Source organism: Salvia splendens, chromosome 12 (genome assembly GCF_004379255.2).
Source record: "Salvia splendens isolate huo1 chromosome 12, SspV2, whole genome shotgun sequence".
Classification (NCBI taxonomy): Eukaryota; Viridiplantae; Streptophyta; class Magnoliopsida; order Lamiales; family Lamiaceae; genus Salvia; species Salvia splendens.
Genome location: NC_056043.1, coordinates 5597616 through 5615371, shown reverse-complemented (window position 1 = coordinate 5615371; position 17756 = coordinate 5597616). Strand labels below are relative to the sequence as shown.

At 40.3% G+C, this 17756-nt stretch overlaps 2 protein-coding genes across 2 annotated transcripts; one reads left to right on the top strand and one right to left on the bottom strand.

Moving 5' to 3' along the window:
- Positions 1-2970: 2970 nt before the first annotated feature.
- On the bottom strand, positions 2971-4736 carry LOC121756884 (zinc transporter 11-like). Its single transcript, XM_042152306.1, has 3 exons — positions 4281-4736; positions 3747-3793; positions 2971-3655 (listed from the first exon to the last, which is right to left on the bottom strand). The coding sequence occupies exons 1-3, from the start codon at positions 4711-4713 to the stop codon at positions 3137-3139; spliced, it is 999 nt and encodes a 332-aa protein (XP_042008240.1). The 5' UTR covers positions 4714-4736; the 3' UTR covers positions 2971-3136.
- Positions 4737-10602: 5866 nt separating this feature from the next.
- On the top strand, positions 10603-11523 carry LOC121757980. The gene has a single exon (XM_042153423.1). It carries the CDS (start codon positions 10643-10645, stop codon positions 11303-11305), a length of 663 nt encoding a protein of 220 aa, XP_042009357.1. The 5' UTR covers positions 10603-10642; the 3' UTR covers positions 11306-11523.
- The last annotated feature ends 6233 nt before the right edge of the window (positions 11524-17756 follow it).

Genomic DNA, 17756 nt, shown 5'->3' with positions numbered 1-17756 from the left:
TTTCCCTTGCCGAATTTAAATTATAAAGTCTAAAAATAATGTGAAAAGAATTTAAGAAAAAACAAGGTCCACGATTGAAAAATGTAAGAGAGCAGACGTTACATCACAATGTATACAACCTAAAGAATGATCTAGATAACAATTAACTCTAAAGAAGTCACATAACAAAACGAGCTAAAAGACAAAATCTCAAAGTAAAAGAGCATTAAAACTCGCTATCAATCTTCATATATCAACACATCCTTCCGGCTAGGCTTGTGGTCTTGCTTGCTAGGTTGCGCATACATTACTCTCATTAGTCATGTTTTCGGATTACTCTACTCTCTCTCGTTTGTGGCTTTGCATGGCTATGCATGGGATTATCTCCGTTAACCACACCCTCTTGGACACCACGTCGTTGCTTTTCACAAAATATTTTGTACAGTACCTTCTAGTCTTGTCTGAAAATTGAGCGAGAGTGCACTCACATCCTACGTTGTCCATGTCTCAAACCTTGAGGATTTGAGACCATCATCGAGTTATAATCAATGACATATCTAGAATTTTGGATTTGAGGGTACGATAAATAATCATAGCGACTTGGAGCCTCGAAGTACGAGCAGTCGTTAGCAAAAATTTAAGTGCAGATTGAAGTTTATGAGTAGATAAGAACTGTAAGAGTCAATTCTCGTGCTAAAGAGTGATTCACGTCCTCTTCAATGCATGACATTAATGCTTGATAAAAAAGCAATTGACTTAATAATCGAAAAAAATCTAAAACATTAGAAGTCTGTAATAATTAGCATTCAAACTTGACATGAAGTTATTTAATATTTAAAGTATTTTTTTAGAGTTTATTTTTTGTATAGGAAACACATAAAGGTAATATAAATTAATATAGTAAAATTCATATTTCACAAGTCAACATAACGTATACAAGTCAATAATACCTCTAATATATAATTAATGTAGAGATTATTATAATTTTCCATAAAATAGAGTATGAAATTATTCTCAAATTCATGTATACAGTATATATAATATTTAAAAAGTTATATTTGTATTTAAAAATTCATTAAAAGATAAAAATAAAAATAAGAAATTATTTGCTAACTACTAGTAGTAGTACTATTTATTAGTAATTACTAACATTATTTAAGGGTAATTATAATTAGAGAAGTTTTTCCAAATTTACATCAAACAAATCCAGCAGGGACTGAGATAATATTACTTATTACTAGTAACCAAACAAATACAGTTGAGACGTAGAGAATATTATTTATTAGTAGTAACCAAACAAAACCAGCTAAGACGAAGCGAGTATTATTTATTACGTTTAACTAGTAAAATTATTTGAGGGTAGTTATAATTAAAGAAATTTGCCCAAATTCAAACCAATCAAAACCAGTTGGGATGGGAGAGTACAATTTATTACTAATAACTAAAATTATTTAAGGGTAATTATAATTAGAGAAGTTTTCCCAAATTTACACCAATCAACCAAAAGGAAATTAGAAGAGGCCTCCACCACATATGCAATGACGCAACCCATTTTCTGTCTTACCCTTTTCGTAATTGCTCTCTCCCTCCCATCTCTATGAAAACTCTATGTTAGTATTAATTATTTTCTTCCATTTGAAATAGCTGAATTTGGACTAATGGCTATGGTGGAAGGTCTATTAAAAGATTTTGGGGTACAACTAAGCTGCGTCCGCCACTGGTTATAACATATGGTCCCAATCATGCAAAATTTGATCCTCCTTGGAGATTTAAGAAGATCATAATGTGATTAAAATCATGTTTTGATACTATAATGGAAAAGAAAGATATCACATTTGAAAATGTGAAAGACGAGCATGTGTAGTAGTACTTAATTAAAAGAGATGAAAAGTACGCCTTACATGGTCTAATATATGCATAACAAATTAGCTAAACGACAAAATCTCGTAACAAAATAGCACTAAATCTCAACATCTATTTTCATACCAACGCGTCAGTCCAGCTAAGCTTGTGGTCCTGCTTGCGAGGTGGCACGTGCTCCACATTCCACATTGCTCTCATGCAACGCGTTTTCATCGATTTTAGTCGGGCCAACTACCTACTATTTTTATAATATAGATTATACTCTTTAATCATCTTGGAAATAATAGCCGTTGGTACAGTGAAGTAGCCGTTGGAGTAACTAACTTTTGGAGCTGAGCTGAGGGACGAAAGTTGAGTTTGTTTGGGTGGTTCTTGATGGTTTTAACCGTACATAAATACTGGTTAATCAGCTGGGAAGATTATTATTCAGCCAAGTGAGGAATCAAGAGTGAGGCAAGAGGTTTTCTCCAACTGTGTGTGAAGCTCTCGAAGTAGCACTTCTTCGAGCGAGTTGAGAGATAGATAGTTCTTCATCTTGTAAACACTGAGAGTCTGTAATCTTCTTGTAATCTTTTCTTTGAGTGATCAATACAACATACTAGTTTTCTGCCCGTGGACGTAGGCCTAAAGCCGAACCACGTAATCGTCTGTGTTCTGTTTGTTTCTGCTTTTGTTTTCGTTCAAGTTTTGTTCGCAACTCACAATTATTGTTAGTATATTTTTTTGTGTATACGAAAATGAAATTATTATTTGATGCGATCAATCCGTCATTTTTATACATTATCGAAAAATATGTTATTTATAGGACCAATTTTTTAATGATGTAAACTTATAAATATGTTGGTGAGAGAGAGAGCCGAAAATGTCCCACCTATTTTCGGTAACAAATTTTTTCGATAAATTGAAAAAAATAATGTATTCTGTATTCTCTTGTGATAATCCATACTAATAAGTCCAGTTAAATTATCTTCAATCATTAACCATCATATTCTTTATGATTAAATGACCTTAGCAAAAATGACAACCAAATAAAATAGGGTCGGATTTAGGGGCTTTGAGCCCAAAATTGGAAACAAGCTTTAATTTTCAAAGGGCAACTTGCCAAAGTAATCACGAAAGATGAGCAAATTTTGGTTAAATAAAAATTTCTCAATTATCTCAGTCTTTTCTTTCTTGGCGAATTACACGCTGATGTGGCAGTCAGTTTACCATGGCCACCCATCATCAAATAAAAAGAAAAATAAAATGAATCTACAAAGGTTCAAGACCTAAAGTGGGAAATAGAGTGATGTATCTAAGTATCCCAAATCATCACAACAGCAATGACTCCAACACCAAACAAGACAGCTAAAAACCTATAATGTGGAGTGTCAACAGCCACCTTGTTGAGAGGCTTATACCCCTTGGAGAGTAGATGATTTATGGACACATAGATGAACACACCACAGGCCAGCCCCATCGATATCGCGAATATCCAGTCTGCCACCTGCCCCTGCGTGGTCGAGTCTATCACAATGCCAATAGCCACGCCAATCGGGGTTGAGATCGCGAACGCAAAGGCGTACGTGGCAGAGGCCAGGAGGGCCCTCTCGGGCATCATCCTCAGGAGCGCAATCCCCATCGCAACTGCAGCAAATATTTTGTGCAGGCAGACCGTCCACAGAGCTCGCCAAGCGTCTGCTTTCGTCTCTGCCACTCCCATTGCTATCCCTTCGAAGACAGAGTGGAAGCACAGCGCGGCTATGAGCAGCACGCTGTCGCCTAGTGAAGTAGCCCTCGTGACCGAATCTTGGGCTTCTCTAGAGCCATTGTCCTGAAATAACAGAACCAGGTAGGATATATGTAAACTTTTTTTAAGGCCAAATTTCTTGAAATTGAACAAGTTTTAATCTATTCAGTTTCACCTGTGGCTTTCCATCCGAAGACAAACTATTGTTGTTGCTAGGATTTGCTACAACAAAGAGAGAATTAGGACAAACTAAATACTATAAGAGTCTCAACCATGAATACAGAATTAGGAAAAACTAAAAACTATTTAAAATTTCCAATAACAAAAATCAGATCTTTAAACTAATTCACCAACAATGAGGACCACCCACAAGTGAAAAAAGCTACACCTAACACACTATGCAAGTTTAATTAATCAAAACAACCAAACCACCAATTCTATAGAGTGGGAACCTAACTTATATTTTAAACATCAAAAAACTCAAACAAACAAACAAAATCTCATCATAAACTAAAATCCAACTTATTCACCAAAGCATCCTTTTCAATTATAGCCTTAATCATGAAATATCTCCCAACCACTATCCATTTCATCCCAATCTTCACAACTCATCAAATTCATCACAACATTTCCAATTTGATTCAATTTCATAATTAAACATGAACTAATTACAACTAACTAAAACTAAATTCAATGAAAACAAGCATACCTTGAAGCTCGAGGTCGGAAGCATGGGTTGATTTCTTGGCGTAGAGATGAGAAACGACGCAATCGGCGGCCATGGTCATCAAGTATCCGGCGCAGGTGAGCATGAATGCGAAGGGGTACTCGCTTTCCGTCAATTCGGCGAAAGTCTCGTTGGAATCGCTGAGGAAATGCATCAGGGCGGTGCCGAGGAAGACGCCGGCGGCGAACTGCGTCCCCATTATCAGAAAACCCTCGTTCCATTTCATGAAATACGGCGACATTCCGCCGGCGAATGTCGCCGCGAACACCAGTATCAGGCACCATAGCTTCGCTGAGATCAGAGAGCGAGACCTCAGGCTCGGCTTCTCCGACGGCGAGTCGGAGTCGCCGTGGGCGGAGGCGGCGAGGACGAGGAGGAGGAAGAAGAAGAAGAAGAATGGGAGGGAACGAGACATGAGAGTGATTTTGTGTGTATTATTCTGGCTTTGGTGTATAAATTAAATTTCTTTTAAGAATAAAAAATTAAATATGGAAGAATTATGAGTTATCAACATGTCATTGTGACGTTGTCAGCGTGAAGGAGACTTTGATTAGAGCATCTCCAGCGGTGCTCTTCCGCAAGGACGGCGTCCGTGCCGTAGGCACGGCACACCCATGTCCGCCACTGTGCTCTTGCCAACGGCACGGCTCGGCTCTGCTCGATACATCAAGCACGTCTGTGCCGCTGAGCAGGGTGACGTGGCCTGTTTCTATTGGTTGTTGACATTTTCTTTTTCTTTTTTTTAAAAAATCAAAAATAATACCAAAAATTTAAAAAGAAATATTTTCGGATTCCCAAAAATATAGCCGTTTTATTATCATTTTTTTGAATTTTTTTTGAAATTAAAAAAAAATAATCCAAAAATCATCTATAAATACACACATTCATCATCCATTTGGGAGAAATTCGGCCACGAGTAGTGGTTTTTTTAATTTTATGAATTTAATTATGTAATTTTTATTTTTTAGGATTTTAATTAGGTAATTTTTTATTTTTGTAATTTGTAATAGTATTCCGGGTATTTTTAATGCATTTTAATATTATGAAAATGTTTTTAGTAATTGAAGTATTTAAATTAAATAATGGAATGGTGGGACCCTTTAGCATGTCCTTGCGAAAGAGTATGGATGTGGGTGTTGTGCTCTTGGGGAAGAGTAGGGAGTAAAAAAGTAATAAAGGTGGGTCTGGGCCCACATCCGTGCTCTTTGGCAAGAGCACGGATGGACATGCTCTTAGTGAGATAAGAGAGACAATATGGGAAGTTTAGAATAACAATTCAGTAGTCCGGACATATTGTTACACGACACAATTGCAGCTGAGACTGGTTTTTTTTGTTCCGAAAGTTTCTAATAATTATTTTTTGCAAGGAAATTTACACATAAAAAGAAGAGGATGGAAATGGAAGATGAGGAACATAGGAGTAGTATCAAATGACAAAATGTTCAGACTATTGAACTTTTATTCGAGAAGTTTGTAATATACATTTTTTGCAAGGAAATTTACATATAAAAAGAAGAGGACAGAAATGGAAGATGGAGCACGTAATTCATATCACATGACAATATGTCTAGACTATTGAAATAGACCACAAAATAGATAGAGATTTATGGTCCAAGCATATTGTCACGGGAGGTAAACAATATGAGAAATCCGAATAATTCTGGACATACTGTTAGGTGATGTATGAGTTAATTATAATTGCAGTAATCACTGGATTTTTGTTAGGAAAGTTAGTAATATTCATTTTTTACAAGAAAATTTACAGATGAAAAGAAGACGACGAAAATGGAAGATGGAGGCATGGAGCACAGGATTCTGTATAGGTAAGGCTTTGAAGGGAATCATAAAAATATTGACCAAATAATGTATATATATAACCAATAATGTGTTCGAAGCATAAGATACCCAGACACTAAAATAGAGTATGAAAATAACGGATATCCGATGTCATTATCTCATTATATGTCTTTTTAAATTCGATTCGGATTTTAAAAAAGGTTTCAATGATACTATAACTACTAGTTTTTTATTTGTAGCTAGTTCCATACCTCCATTTTTTTAATCTTAAAATATCATTTCAATTTTTAACTCCAATGGCAATTCTGGTGAAGAAAATTGGGTTTTTTTATACATAAAAATGATACTACTATATGGTTATCCTATTATTTTCCCAACAGAAATTCAAAAAAAAACTACCTAAGTAGGGAATTTGAATATAAGTACAGTAAATGAAATTGGATACGCATACAAATTAATTGAGTGATTGAATATGAGTCTATAAGAGCATATCCAGTGGTTGGCGAGCGAGCGGCTCGCCGATTTTTGGCGCTCGCCGAACTATTGCAGCCGGCGAGCGCCAAATCGTCGAGAATTTCGGCGAGGGTACGCCGATTCCCGGGCGCTCGCCGATTCTCTCGTCGATCGGCTCGCCGCTATTGCAGCCTCCCGATCGGCGAGGAACCGGCGAGCGATTTTTTTTAAAAATTTTCGAAACACTATATATACGCGATTTGCACGACATTTTCATTTGCACCACTTGTTTTAACGAGTACTCTCTCTATCTTAATTTCTGTACAAGATCAACAACAACGCGAAATGAGTAACGCTGGTGGTAGTAGTAGTGGTAGTGGTGGGGATGCTGAGGAGTACGAACGGCGTTTGAACGAACATTTGGATACCTATACGTCCCGAGAGATAGACCGGCTGCTACAACGGGCCTCGCAGCCGGCGGTACCTCAACCTCGACCCGTTGTCCACCGCCGAGCAGTGATTGACCGGGATCACGTAGCTGCACATCAGCGGCTATACGAAGACTACTTCGCACCGGAGCTGTGGTTTAACGCCAACCTTTTCAGGCGGCGTTTTAGGATGACCAGGGCCATGTTTATGCGTATTGTCGACGCTTTGGAGCGTCGATATCTGTGTTTCCGCTTCAGGCATGATGCGGCTGGCAGACCCGACCACACACCTATTCAAAAGTGCACTGCGGCAATCAGGCAGCTGCCCTATGGAGGCGCGGCAGACATGTGGGACGAGTACCTCCACATCGGCGAGACGACTGCCCTTGAATGTATGAAGTATTTTTGTCAGAGCGTGGTTGAAATATTCGGTGAGTAGTACCTTCGAAGCCCAACCCCCGAAGACTGCCAGGAGCTGATGCAGATGCACGGGGAGAAGCATGGGTTCCCCGGTATGTTAGGCAGCATAGATTGTATGCATTGGGAGTGGAAGAACTGCCCTGCTGCCTGGAAAGGGTTCTACACGACCGGCTACAAGGGAAAGAATCCCACGATGATCCTCGAGGCCATAGCTGATTACCGGCTGTGGATTTGGCATGTGTATTTTGGGGTAGCCAGTTCGAACAACGACCTCAACGTCCTCAACTCGTCGCCCCTTTTCAACGAGCAGTGCCGGGGCATCGGTCCGGCCATCAGTTTTGTCGCCAACGGCAACCAACATGATATGGGCTACTACTTGGCGGATGGGATATACCCTAGGTGGCCCGTCTTTGTGAAGACGATCCGATGCGCATCAGATGAGAGGAAGGCCTACTTTGCGGCACGACAAGAGTCGACGCGTAAGGACGTGGAGCGCGCATTTGGTGTGCTCTAGTCTCGATGGGCGGCAGTTAGGGGTCCAATGCGTTTGTGGCATGTAGGGGTGAGTAAAAAAACCAGAAACCGAATATCCGAACTGAACCAAACCAAAATTTTGAAATTCGGTTCGGTTTTTTCGGTTTTTCGGTTCGGTTCGGTTTTAAAAATAAAAAAAATTTCGGTTTTTCGGTTCGGTTCGGTTCGGTTCGGGTGAAGAAAAAAACCGAAAAACCGAATTATATATATTCTATTAATTTAATATATTATATTATATATAATATATATTCTTTTAATATATTCTACTATATAATATATATTATATGTATTATTAATTTTATATTATATATAAATATTCTATTAGTATATATAAAATAAAATAAAATAAAATACACATATATAAATATATATTTATATTATATTTATTTTTTCAGGTTTTTAGGTTTTTTTCGGGTTTTTCAGTTTTGTTCGGATTTTTCAGTTTTTTAAGTTCGGTTTTCGGTTTCAGTTTTTCGGGTTCGGTTCGGTTTGGATTTTGAACTAAATTCGGTTTTTCAGTTTTGGTTCTGTTTTGGCAAAAAACCGAACCGAAACCTGAATGCACACCCCTAGTGGCATGTCGACTGCATTGCTGATATAATGTACGCCTGTATTATCATGCACAACATGATTGTCGAAGATGAAGGTGTACAACTGACTAGTTGGGCCAACGACGATAATGAAGCCGGTCCAAGCCACGACGCGGCCGCCCCCAACGTACGAAGTGAGGTACCTCACGATGAAGCCGACCGCCTCCAGGCACATGCCGACATGCGCCAAGTGGATGTTCATATTCGACTCCAAAAGGATTTAATTGAAGAGTTGTGGGTGCGGAGGACTGCACGACGATAGGTTTTTTTTAATTATGTAATTTTGTTAAATTATGTAATTTTTTTATTATGTCATTTTGTTAAATTATGTACCTTTTTTTAATTTAAATGAAATTATCGAATTTTCCCGTATATGTGGCGTGAATTTAATTCCGTATTTTGTGTGATTGTTAATTATTTATTTTTAGTGCTGATGATGTGGCAAGGCTGTGGTTGGGCTATTGCTTGTCCAGTTGCTTGTCCAGCTGATGTGGCAGGAGGAATTTAGTGCTGCTGATGTGGCATGGCCGGGCTATTGCTTGTCCGCCGACCACTGTGGATGCTCTAATGAGGACGAATTTCTTAGTCCTCATCCCGACCGAGTGAATGGGACCACACTCATCTATTATGTGATAAAGATCGCGATGAAGATCAAACTATGAAGCCACCTGCTCAGACAATTTATCGAACACTTGCTATGCAGCAACCAAACAATCAAGAACAGAGTACAAGAGGGTTTACGTGGAGGTTATATTGATCATGGTTTTGGAATAGATACAAGGCAACACTCAAGCTCAAGAACGAGCTGCACACTCTCACCAACACTAGCTAATCCTCACGCAATCTATTCTATGAAAACTCAATCAAGAAAGATGCAATTTCAGCTAGATGATACAAATGTTTCTCTCAACTCTCTCAATTCACTCAAAGAAGAAAACTCGACTTCTCTTGATGAATCCTTCTCTTGAATTCTCTCTGTGTGTTGTTTATCCGATGAGTAGCCCTTTTATATCTAAGCTTCTCAACTCCAATTCAGCTCTTATAACTAATTCTCCTTAACCGTTTCTGCTTTCAAGGACTTGAAGCTTCATTGAGTGTGGCTGATTCTTGGTCATCAAAACCAGCCTCATTTCCAACATGTTACCCACCCATTTTGTTCTTTGGCTTTCAATTCTTCAACATCAATCTCATCTGTTTTTTGGGTTATACATTAAATTTACACAATTACACATAAACTTGATATGAAATGCAAAGTTTGAATGCTGAGTTTTATTAGTATGATAATGAGGAAACAATTTTGATTGATTTGTGAATAATCGGATGGTACAAGAAAAATAATCTTGATAGGACTATCAATTCACGAGCTTAATATTATGAGTACATCTATAGTAGGAGTAATTCAAGATTATTAATGGGCCCTTTTAAATGGTGGGTCTTGGGCCGTCATTCATGCTAGCCCACTCTCAAGCCCCGCCTCTACAAAAGGATACAATCTCGATTCAATAATCCATTACATGTTAAAAATAATAAACTTTTTCCTCTTTGGGTCTCATTAAAAATGTAGAGTAGTTAGTATCATTTATTTTAATCATAGACGTGTATATATCTATACAAACTTCGTTACTTGAAAATCTAGCGAGATATAGCCTCAAGTCACTCTTGTTTAATAATTTAATGGAAATGAATTTGATCTAATCCAATACAATTAAAGGTGATTAGTATAGTACGTGTAATGGATTACTGATTCTTATAGCAACTATAATTTGCTAAAATAAATTCATAAAATAATCAATATTTGTTCAATTATTTAGGTCCTACTAAAAAAATTTGCTACGACTATTTGTTTAAATTTCACCATGAAATAATTTGTATGAAATCTATTCGATTTGTTTATACTTGCATTCAAACTTCAAATCTATCTTTTGCACAAAAAGATGGAATATGAAAATCCTACCATAAATATCCTTCCACTTTACGTCCAATGTCGCAATCTGGGGGCATATCTGTAAAACAACCTTCCAACTCTTCACCTATAAAAAGGCGCCATTTTCCTGTGTATAAATCACCATGCTTCTTAAAAAATTAATCCCCAAACACACACAATTGGATCAACCCTTAAGAAATGGACCAAAAATATCACCCCACCGGATCTCAACCGTCGAAGAAGATGATCTCTCACCTCCTAATCTCCGTCTCACTCTTCTCCTTCCTAGTTTCCTACTCCTCCTCTCTGCTCCACCCCTCCCCCAAATTCCACCCCTACTTCTCCTTCCACCTCCTCACCCACGCGCTCAGCAAAAACTGCCTCTTCCTCGTCTGCAACGGCCTCCTAGTCTTCCTCGCCAAGACCTCCGGCTTAATTCGGCCTCCCGCCGACGCCTTGATTCAGACGGCTCTCGACCGATTTCAATTGGAAGAGACCGCCGATGCGGATCGCAATCGCGATTGCGCCAGAGACGACGAAGGAGATCAGATCGGAAAAGAAGTCTCCATTTTCATCGCGGAGAGCGAGGAGGAAAGAGGAGAAGATGAGCGTGAATCTTCCACCGACGGAAATCGACCGGATTCGGCGAGTTGCTGGCTTTTCCAGGACGATGTGGAGGAGCTGTACGGACTCGACACCGAGGAAGGAGAAGATGATGATGATGAAGTGGAGAAGAAAGAGGAGATCATGAGTACGGAGGAGCTGAATCGGAAATTTGAAGATTTCATAAGGAAGATGAAAGAGGAGATTATAATTAGTGAAGCAAGGCACAAGGTGCTCATGCTTAATTCACCTAATTAAATTTAATATATTTATTTAAATATATATAAACACACATATATATCGAATTTAATAATTAGTAATGTATATTTTGAATTTCTTGTATAGACTACTAATTAGTAGAAGCCACTTTGTTTGTATAGGCTTTTGAGCTGCTTTTCTTCTTTATTGGATATAATTGTTGTTATTATTTATTTTGTAGGAGTATTAAAAATATATAAAACCGCCATTCTTCGTTATATTCAACTTTTATAATTCATACTACATAAATTGGGACACCAAATTTGCTACACTGAATTTGAAGTAACGAAAATGACAATTAATAATTTCAGTACAAAATATTTTAGTTATTGTTCAAACATATAATTTGTCTGTAGAAAATTAGATTTTTGAACGCAACTCAACTCCCAAACTTTTGATCTTGCTACATGGATATGAACAATTTTTTTTTGATAACCATAAAAGTTTAGGGTTTAAAATTCTACAGTTTCATCTCTACCAAGTTAAACTAATACTACTAGTTGTAGTAATATTTAAGGTATTTAAAATATACTGATGGTTAATACGATGTCATTACTTTGTAATCGATTTTACCTTAACTATGTGATTATAATTAAATTAAGTTTTCGTAGTGGTTAACTTGTCATATTACACAACCATGCCTAAAATGCAACTATAATAGCTAGCACTATCACAATCATAGAGAAAGCGAACGGTATTTTTCTTTAAATTACATGTTTAGTTTTGATCATACACTATAATAAAATTATATTTTTCATTATAATTTTAGAGTTTTTATATACTCCATCTGCCCACAAATTTAAAGATCTATTTTACTCCACGATTTAAGATTGATTTACTTTTTTCCACTTTGGTATACATACCCTACATTACATATACTTTTTTTTACTCACAATTCATCATATCAAAAAATGAGAATGACATTCCACTAATTTTTTTCGTTACAAAATTAATGAATTTTTTAAAACGTATGTTAAGTCAAATTACTTTTAAAATAGTGGACAGAGAGAATAAAAAATTGTGTGTCATCTTATATGTAAACATAACCTAGTAGCTACCTTATTAAAATTGATTCCACATAGCACAGAGATTAGTTATTAGCAAACAAATGAGATTATAAAAGTGAAATTGCCAAAGCTCAAAATAGAAATTGAATATCGGGAGTAAAAAATTGCGTTAGTAGTCATCTTATAGTATTATATTGTAGTAGCATTTATAATTTTGCATTTTAGTGCTACGTAATAGCACGAAGTTGAAAGTATAATTATAACTTTAAAATATATACTTATAAGTTATCACACAATTATTAATTACACAAGTAATTAATTTTTATCTGTAATCTACATTTGCATTATATATCCGCGTCGACCCATCTCCTGCATGGATCATCATGAAGATTCGAACACGCCATGCATGCATAGTCCATGGACCCATTTATTTATCCGATTATTGTTAGGGATATTCTTTTGAAATGAATATTGATGGGGTGCGTACTAAACAAGCCCAACAGCAATGACGGCCCATCAGCCCAAAGCCCAAGGAAGAGTATGAGTTCGGCATTACCAAAGAGTTCGGCCTCAGCCTACAGCTCGGTAAAAGCCAACCTATCAAGCTCTGCTCTCAGGTCGGCATCAAGCTCTACTCTCAGATCGGCAACCAAAGCAGGAGTATGAGTTCGGCATTACCAAAGAGTTCGGCCTCAGCCTACAGCTCGGTAAAAGCCATCCAATCAAGCTCTGCTCTCAGGTCGGCATCAAGCTCTACTCTCAGATCGGCAACCAAAGCAGTTCGGTCTCAGTATTCGACCGAACAAGGAGTTAGTGGACCCATACAGGATGTCCAACACACCCACTACCACGTGGTGTCAACTCAGGCCACGATCGTAGGCCATGACCTACGCTACATCCACGATCTTAGGCCATGACCTACACGACATCCACGACTTAGGGTGGTGATGCAAGCCACGATCTTAGTTCAAGATATAAATAGAACTTAGATCAGATAGAAGAAGGTTAAGCTCTCTAGAGATAAAATCATATAGCAAGTCTGTGTTGTAAGCTGTAATCCCAGATCAAGCAATACAATCTTGCCCTCCCTTCTTCCCGTGGACGTAGATTTACTTCAGTAAATCGAACCACGTAAATTCTGTGTGTTGTAGTTTTCATTCTCTACCAGTTTTTACTAACATCAGAAATTCGCGGATCCATCACTGGCGCCGTCTGTGGGAATGCCCTGACTTCAGCCTCCCCCGTACCCTTTTCCAGAATGCCGAAGTGACTCGCTTCGCCGAAGTGATTCACTTCGCTTTTCGGGGGGGGTAGTGATGGGGTGCGTGCCCTGCGCGTGACTGCATTAAATGCGGCATTAAATGCGACAGTAAAATCCGGCCGTCGAATCCTGAAAAGGTGGAATATGAAACGGTGCGATGATTTGAAATCTTTTCCAAATCTGATAAATACCGCCTTTCTTCATCATTTGAACACCTTTGCTATTGGCTTCTTCTGCACTCTCTATCTTTTGCGTGAAAAATTTCCTTCCGCTTTCAAAAATTCCCTCAGGATTTCTTCAAACTTTCAAAGAGTAAGAACCATGTCTGCTTCTTCTTCGTCTGAGTCTGGTAGCGGTAGAAAAGGGGGTAAGGGGTCTTCTAGCCGGAAAGAATCCGGGGAGAAGACCGTAGAGTATTTTCACAGTATCTTGAGTAAGGATACTGTGATATCCCTTTACGAAAAATACTCTTTTCCTGGGGGGAAGGCGGTGGTACCTGACGGTGATCATAGGGCTGACTCCCCGCCGGAGGGTTACGCCACCGTGTACGAGGCCTACTTAGAATGCGGGCTTCGTTTCCCCCTCCCTTCTGCCTTTATAGATTTACTAGATTTTTTTCAGCTTCCTTTAGGCCAGGTGACTCCGAACTCTTGGAGGCACTTGTCGGCCTTCGCTGTCGAACTCCGTAGGTTAGGAAGGGATTTGTCTTTGAAGGCGATCCTTAAATTCTTTCAATTTAAGAGGAAGGGGTCTTGGTTTTACTTGATCCCTGTACAGCCCTTTAGGGCCTTTTGTAAAACGAAGTGGCCGAAGTGGCAAAACCGCTTCTTCTACTATGATAGGACCGCGGCTCCTAGTTTTCCCTGGAGAGGGCCGAAGTCCGTTATCCGTCATCCTCGGCCTGAACCGTTGGACGAGCTCGATGGCGAGCTCAACAAGATTCCCATAGTTAGGAAACAATACACGGAGTCTGAGCTCGTCAAGGGCGACGTCGTGTTCGACATCTCGTCTTCGGACGAAGAGGCCGAGGGTGAGGATTTCTCTTTATCTTTATGCTCTACTGCTTTAACGAAGAAAACTAACCTTGCTTTCTTGCTTTTTGGCAGTGTACATGCTGAATAAAGCTATCCGAAAGTCCTCCGAGCTTGCGGAGCCGGAGAGGCAGAGAGCCCCTCGCTCGGCGTCTGAAGCCGAGAAGAATCCGAAGAGGCAAAAAAACCTCTTCTTCGGATCCGAAAGAGCCGGAGCCGTCTTCGGCTAAAGGGAAGGGGAAATTTCATGAGTCCCCAAAAGTGCCGGGGAAAGAGCTGGTCATCTCCGAGGTGGTTGCAGACATCCCGGAACACGTCCCTGAGCCTTTTCAATGGCCGACGAATTTTGTGGAGGTAAGCTTTCTGACTCGGCTTCTTTTCCACATTTTTTGATGGCCATTCTGTTGAGTTTTTTTTCCTTGTTCATCTTCAGAGAGCCAAGCTCGTCTCCGTGGAGCTCTCCAAAGCATCCCACGACTACGAGGAGATGCAGAAGGAGTTGCATCTTGCTCGTAGTCTGGCCGAACAGGCTGAGGCCAAATTTGAGAGGGCCCGAGCTGCTAGGATCTCGGCTCAGGATGAAGCTCGGTCAGCCAAAAACCAGCTCATCATCCTGCGAGAGCAGACGAAGCTCCGGGAGGCTCAGAAGGAGGCAGCCGATGTGGCTGCCCAGGGGGAGGCTCTCCGTGTTTACACGGAGAAACTCTTTTTGAGCAGCCAGTTCTCGGCCTTTGTTGGTAGTCTGGTAAGGCTAATTACCGATAAGGGCGAGCAGGGGGCCGACGTCGTGCTGCCTCTGTACAGCCGAGAGATAGCAGCTCGGCTTCAGAATCTGCCGCTCCTTGAGGAGCTCGCTTCATCCTCGGTCCTGCTTTCTGCAGACCGAGTCCGGAGTTGTCGAGCTGATCGGGACGAGAACCTGGAGGCTATCTTTGCCTCCGTGGGACCCGTTTCACCCGCTTCGACTTACAACGGAGAGGGTGAGGCCGAGCCGCTGGAGCGGGAGGCCGAAGTCGATCAGGCCGGGCATCCGGAGAAGGAAGCCGATCAGGAGGCGGAGGCGAGGCCGGCAGGAGGCGAGGCTGAGGCTGAGGTAGCCCAGGAGAAAGAAGCTGTACCAGACCGAGGAGCCGGAGACGAAGCTGGCGGAGTATGATTTCGTCTCCCTTCTCTTAGTCTAGTTTCTTCCTTGTAAAATGGCCTTGAAGCCCTAGTGTAAAAAATTTTCCTTGTGAATGAAAAATTCTCTACACTTGTCTTCGTATAGCTTTTCGTACTCGCCTTTATTCCTGTTGTATTTTACTATCTGCTCGGTACAGCTGCCGAACTAATATAGCTGCTTTGTACCCAAGGAGATGGAGATACTTCACTGGAAACGGCTGTACTCTTCGGCTTTGGACGAAGCTGAGAGAAGAGCTATAGCCGATCAGACGAAGAATGACGAGCTTCTGGCTCGTTTAGTGAAGCTGGAGGCCGATATCAAGGACTTAGAGTCCGATAAGAAAGATCTGGAGGCCGAGCTGAATACGGCCATTGCTGAGAGGACTGCGTATGAGGATTACATCCGTGTGCGCGGGGGAATGACCATATCAGATGTTCAGAGTCGAGTTGACGAACTGTGGGAGGAATATCATGTACTCCGTATGAACAATGTGCTGGAGAGCCCGGCTTGCCAACAAGTTGTGACATCACTGCGGCGTTGGGCTTCTCGGTACAACATTGTTCTTTCTCGGCGCCCCTCCATAGAAAGATTCCTTCGGCATATCGCGCCAACAGATGCTCGCACTCCAGATCAAACCTCTGGTTCCCTTGTTCAAAATCCTACTTCCAGTCAACAACGAACTCCGGAACAGCCGGAAACGTCAAGACGAGAACGGGCTCAGGAGCAACCGGAATCGTCAAGACAGGGACGGACTGAAATTCGCCGAGGAGTTGTGACTATGAGCGAGCAAGATCAGCAGATGCTTATTGCAGAGACTCTTCATCGCCGAGGTGTTAGGACTTCTCGGGCTCGGGGAAGAGGCGTTGGGTCGAGGATAGCATCTCGTCGACCTGCTTATTCTTCATCTGCTCGGAACAACCGAACTCGGCTTCCAGAGGATTTTGCAGATAGGTGGCTTAACTTCAGCAACTCTGGACAGTAGAATAGTCCTTTGTAATAGCGTAACGCCATTTTGTAGGGTAGCTGAGTTGTATGCCGAACAAGATTTGAAAAATGAAATTTTGTTTTCGCTTCTAACACTGTATTTACAGCTTAGCGAAAAAATTTCATCGTACTCGTCCTCGGTCTTATGAAGTAAACTTCTTTGACCGGACTTGGTCCTTGGTCTTATGAAGTAAACTTCTTTGACCGGACTTGGTCCTTGGTCTGATGAAATAAACATCTTTGACCGGACTCGTCTTTGGTCTGATGAAATAAACATCTTTGACCGGACTCGTCTTTGGTCCGATGAAATAAACATCTTTGACCGGACTTGGTTTGTGTTCTAATTTGGCGATTTTTGTCGCCGGGATCGAACTTTCCCTTGTCCTAATTCGGCGAGTTTTATCGCGTGGATCGGACTTTCCCTGTTAACCGAAGTGGTCTTATGCAGTAAACCTCTTTGACTAGACATGGTCGTCCCCGGTCTTATGAGGTAAACTTCTTTGACCGACCTTGGTCGTCCTAATTCGGCGAGGTTTATCGCGTGGATCGGACTTTCCCTTATTGCAGTTCGTTTCAGACGAAGTGCTTATTAAGCTGAATTGCGGTCTTGTATCCTCCTTGGAAGCTTGGACTCACAATCGTTGGCTTATTGCAGTTCGTTTCAGACGGACCGCTTGTTAAGCTGAATTGTGGTCTTATATCCTCCTTAGAAGCTTGGACTCACAATAGTCTTTAATAATCGATCTAAAAAGGGGATCAGTCTTTAAAGAACGATATACCTTGGTACCATTTGTAAGAGACGACAAGCACATAGAGACAAAACACATAGAGAAAAAATGAAAAAGACGAAGGAAAAAAACTTTAAACATTTTTTTTTTAAAAAACGACAAGTAAAAGGTACAAGTAAAAAACAAACAAATAAAAACACATACCCCTATGACCGAACTAGACACGAGACGGACTGACCGGACTTTTGTCTCTTACAAGTGGAACTTCTTGAGGTTGG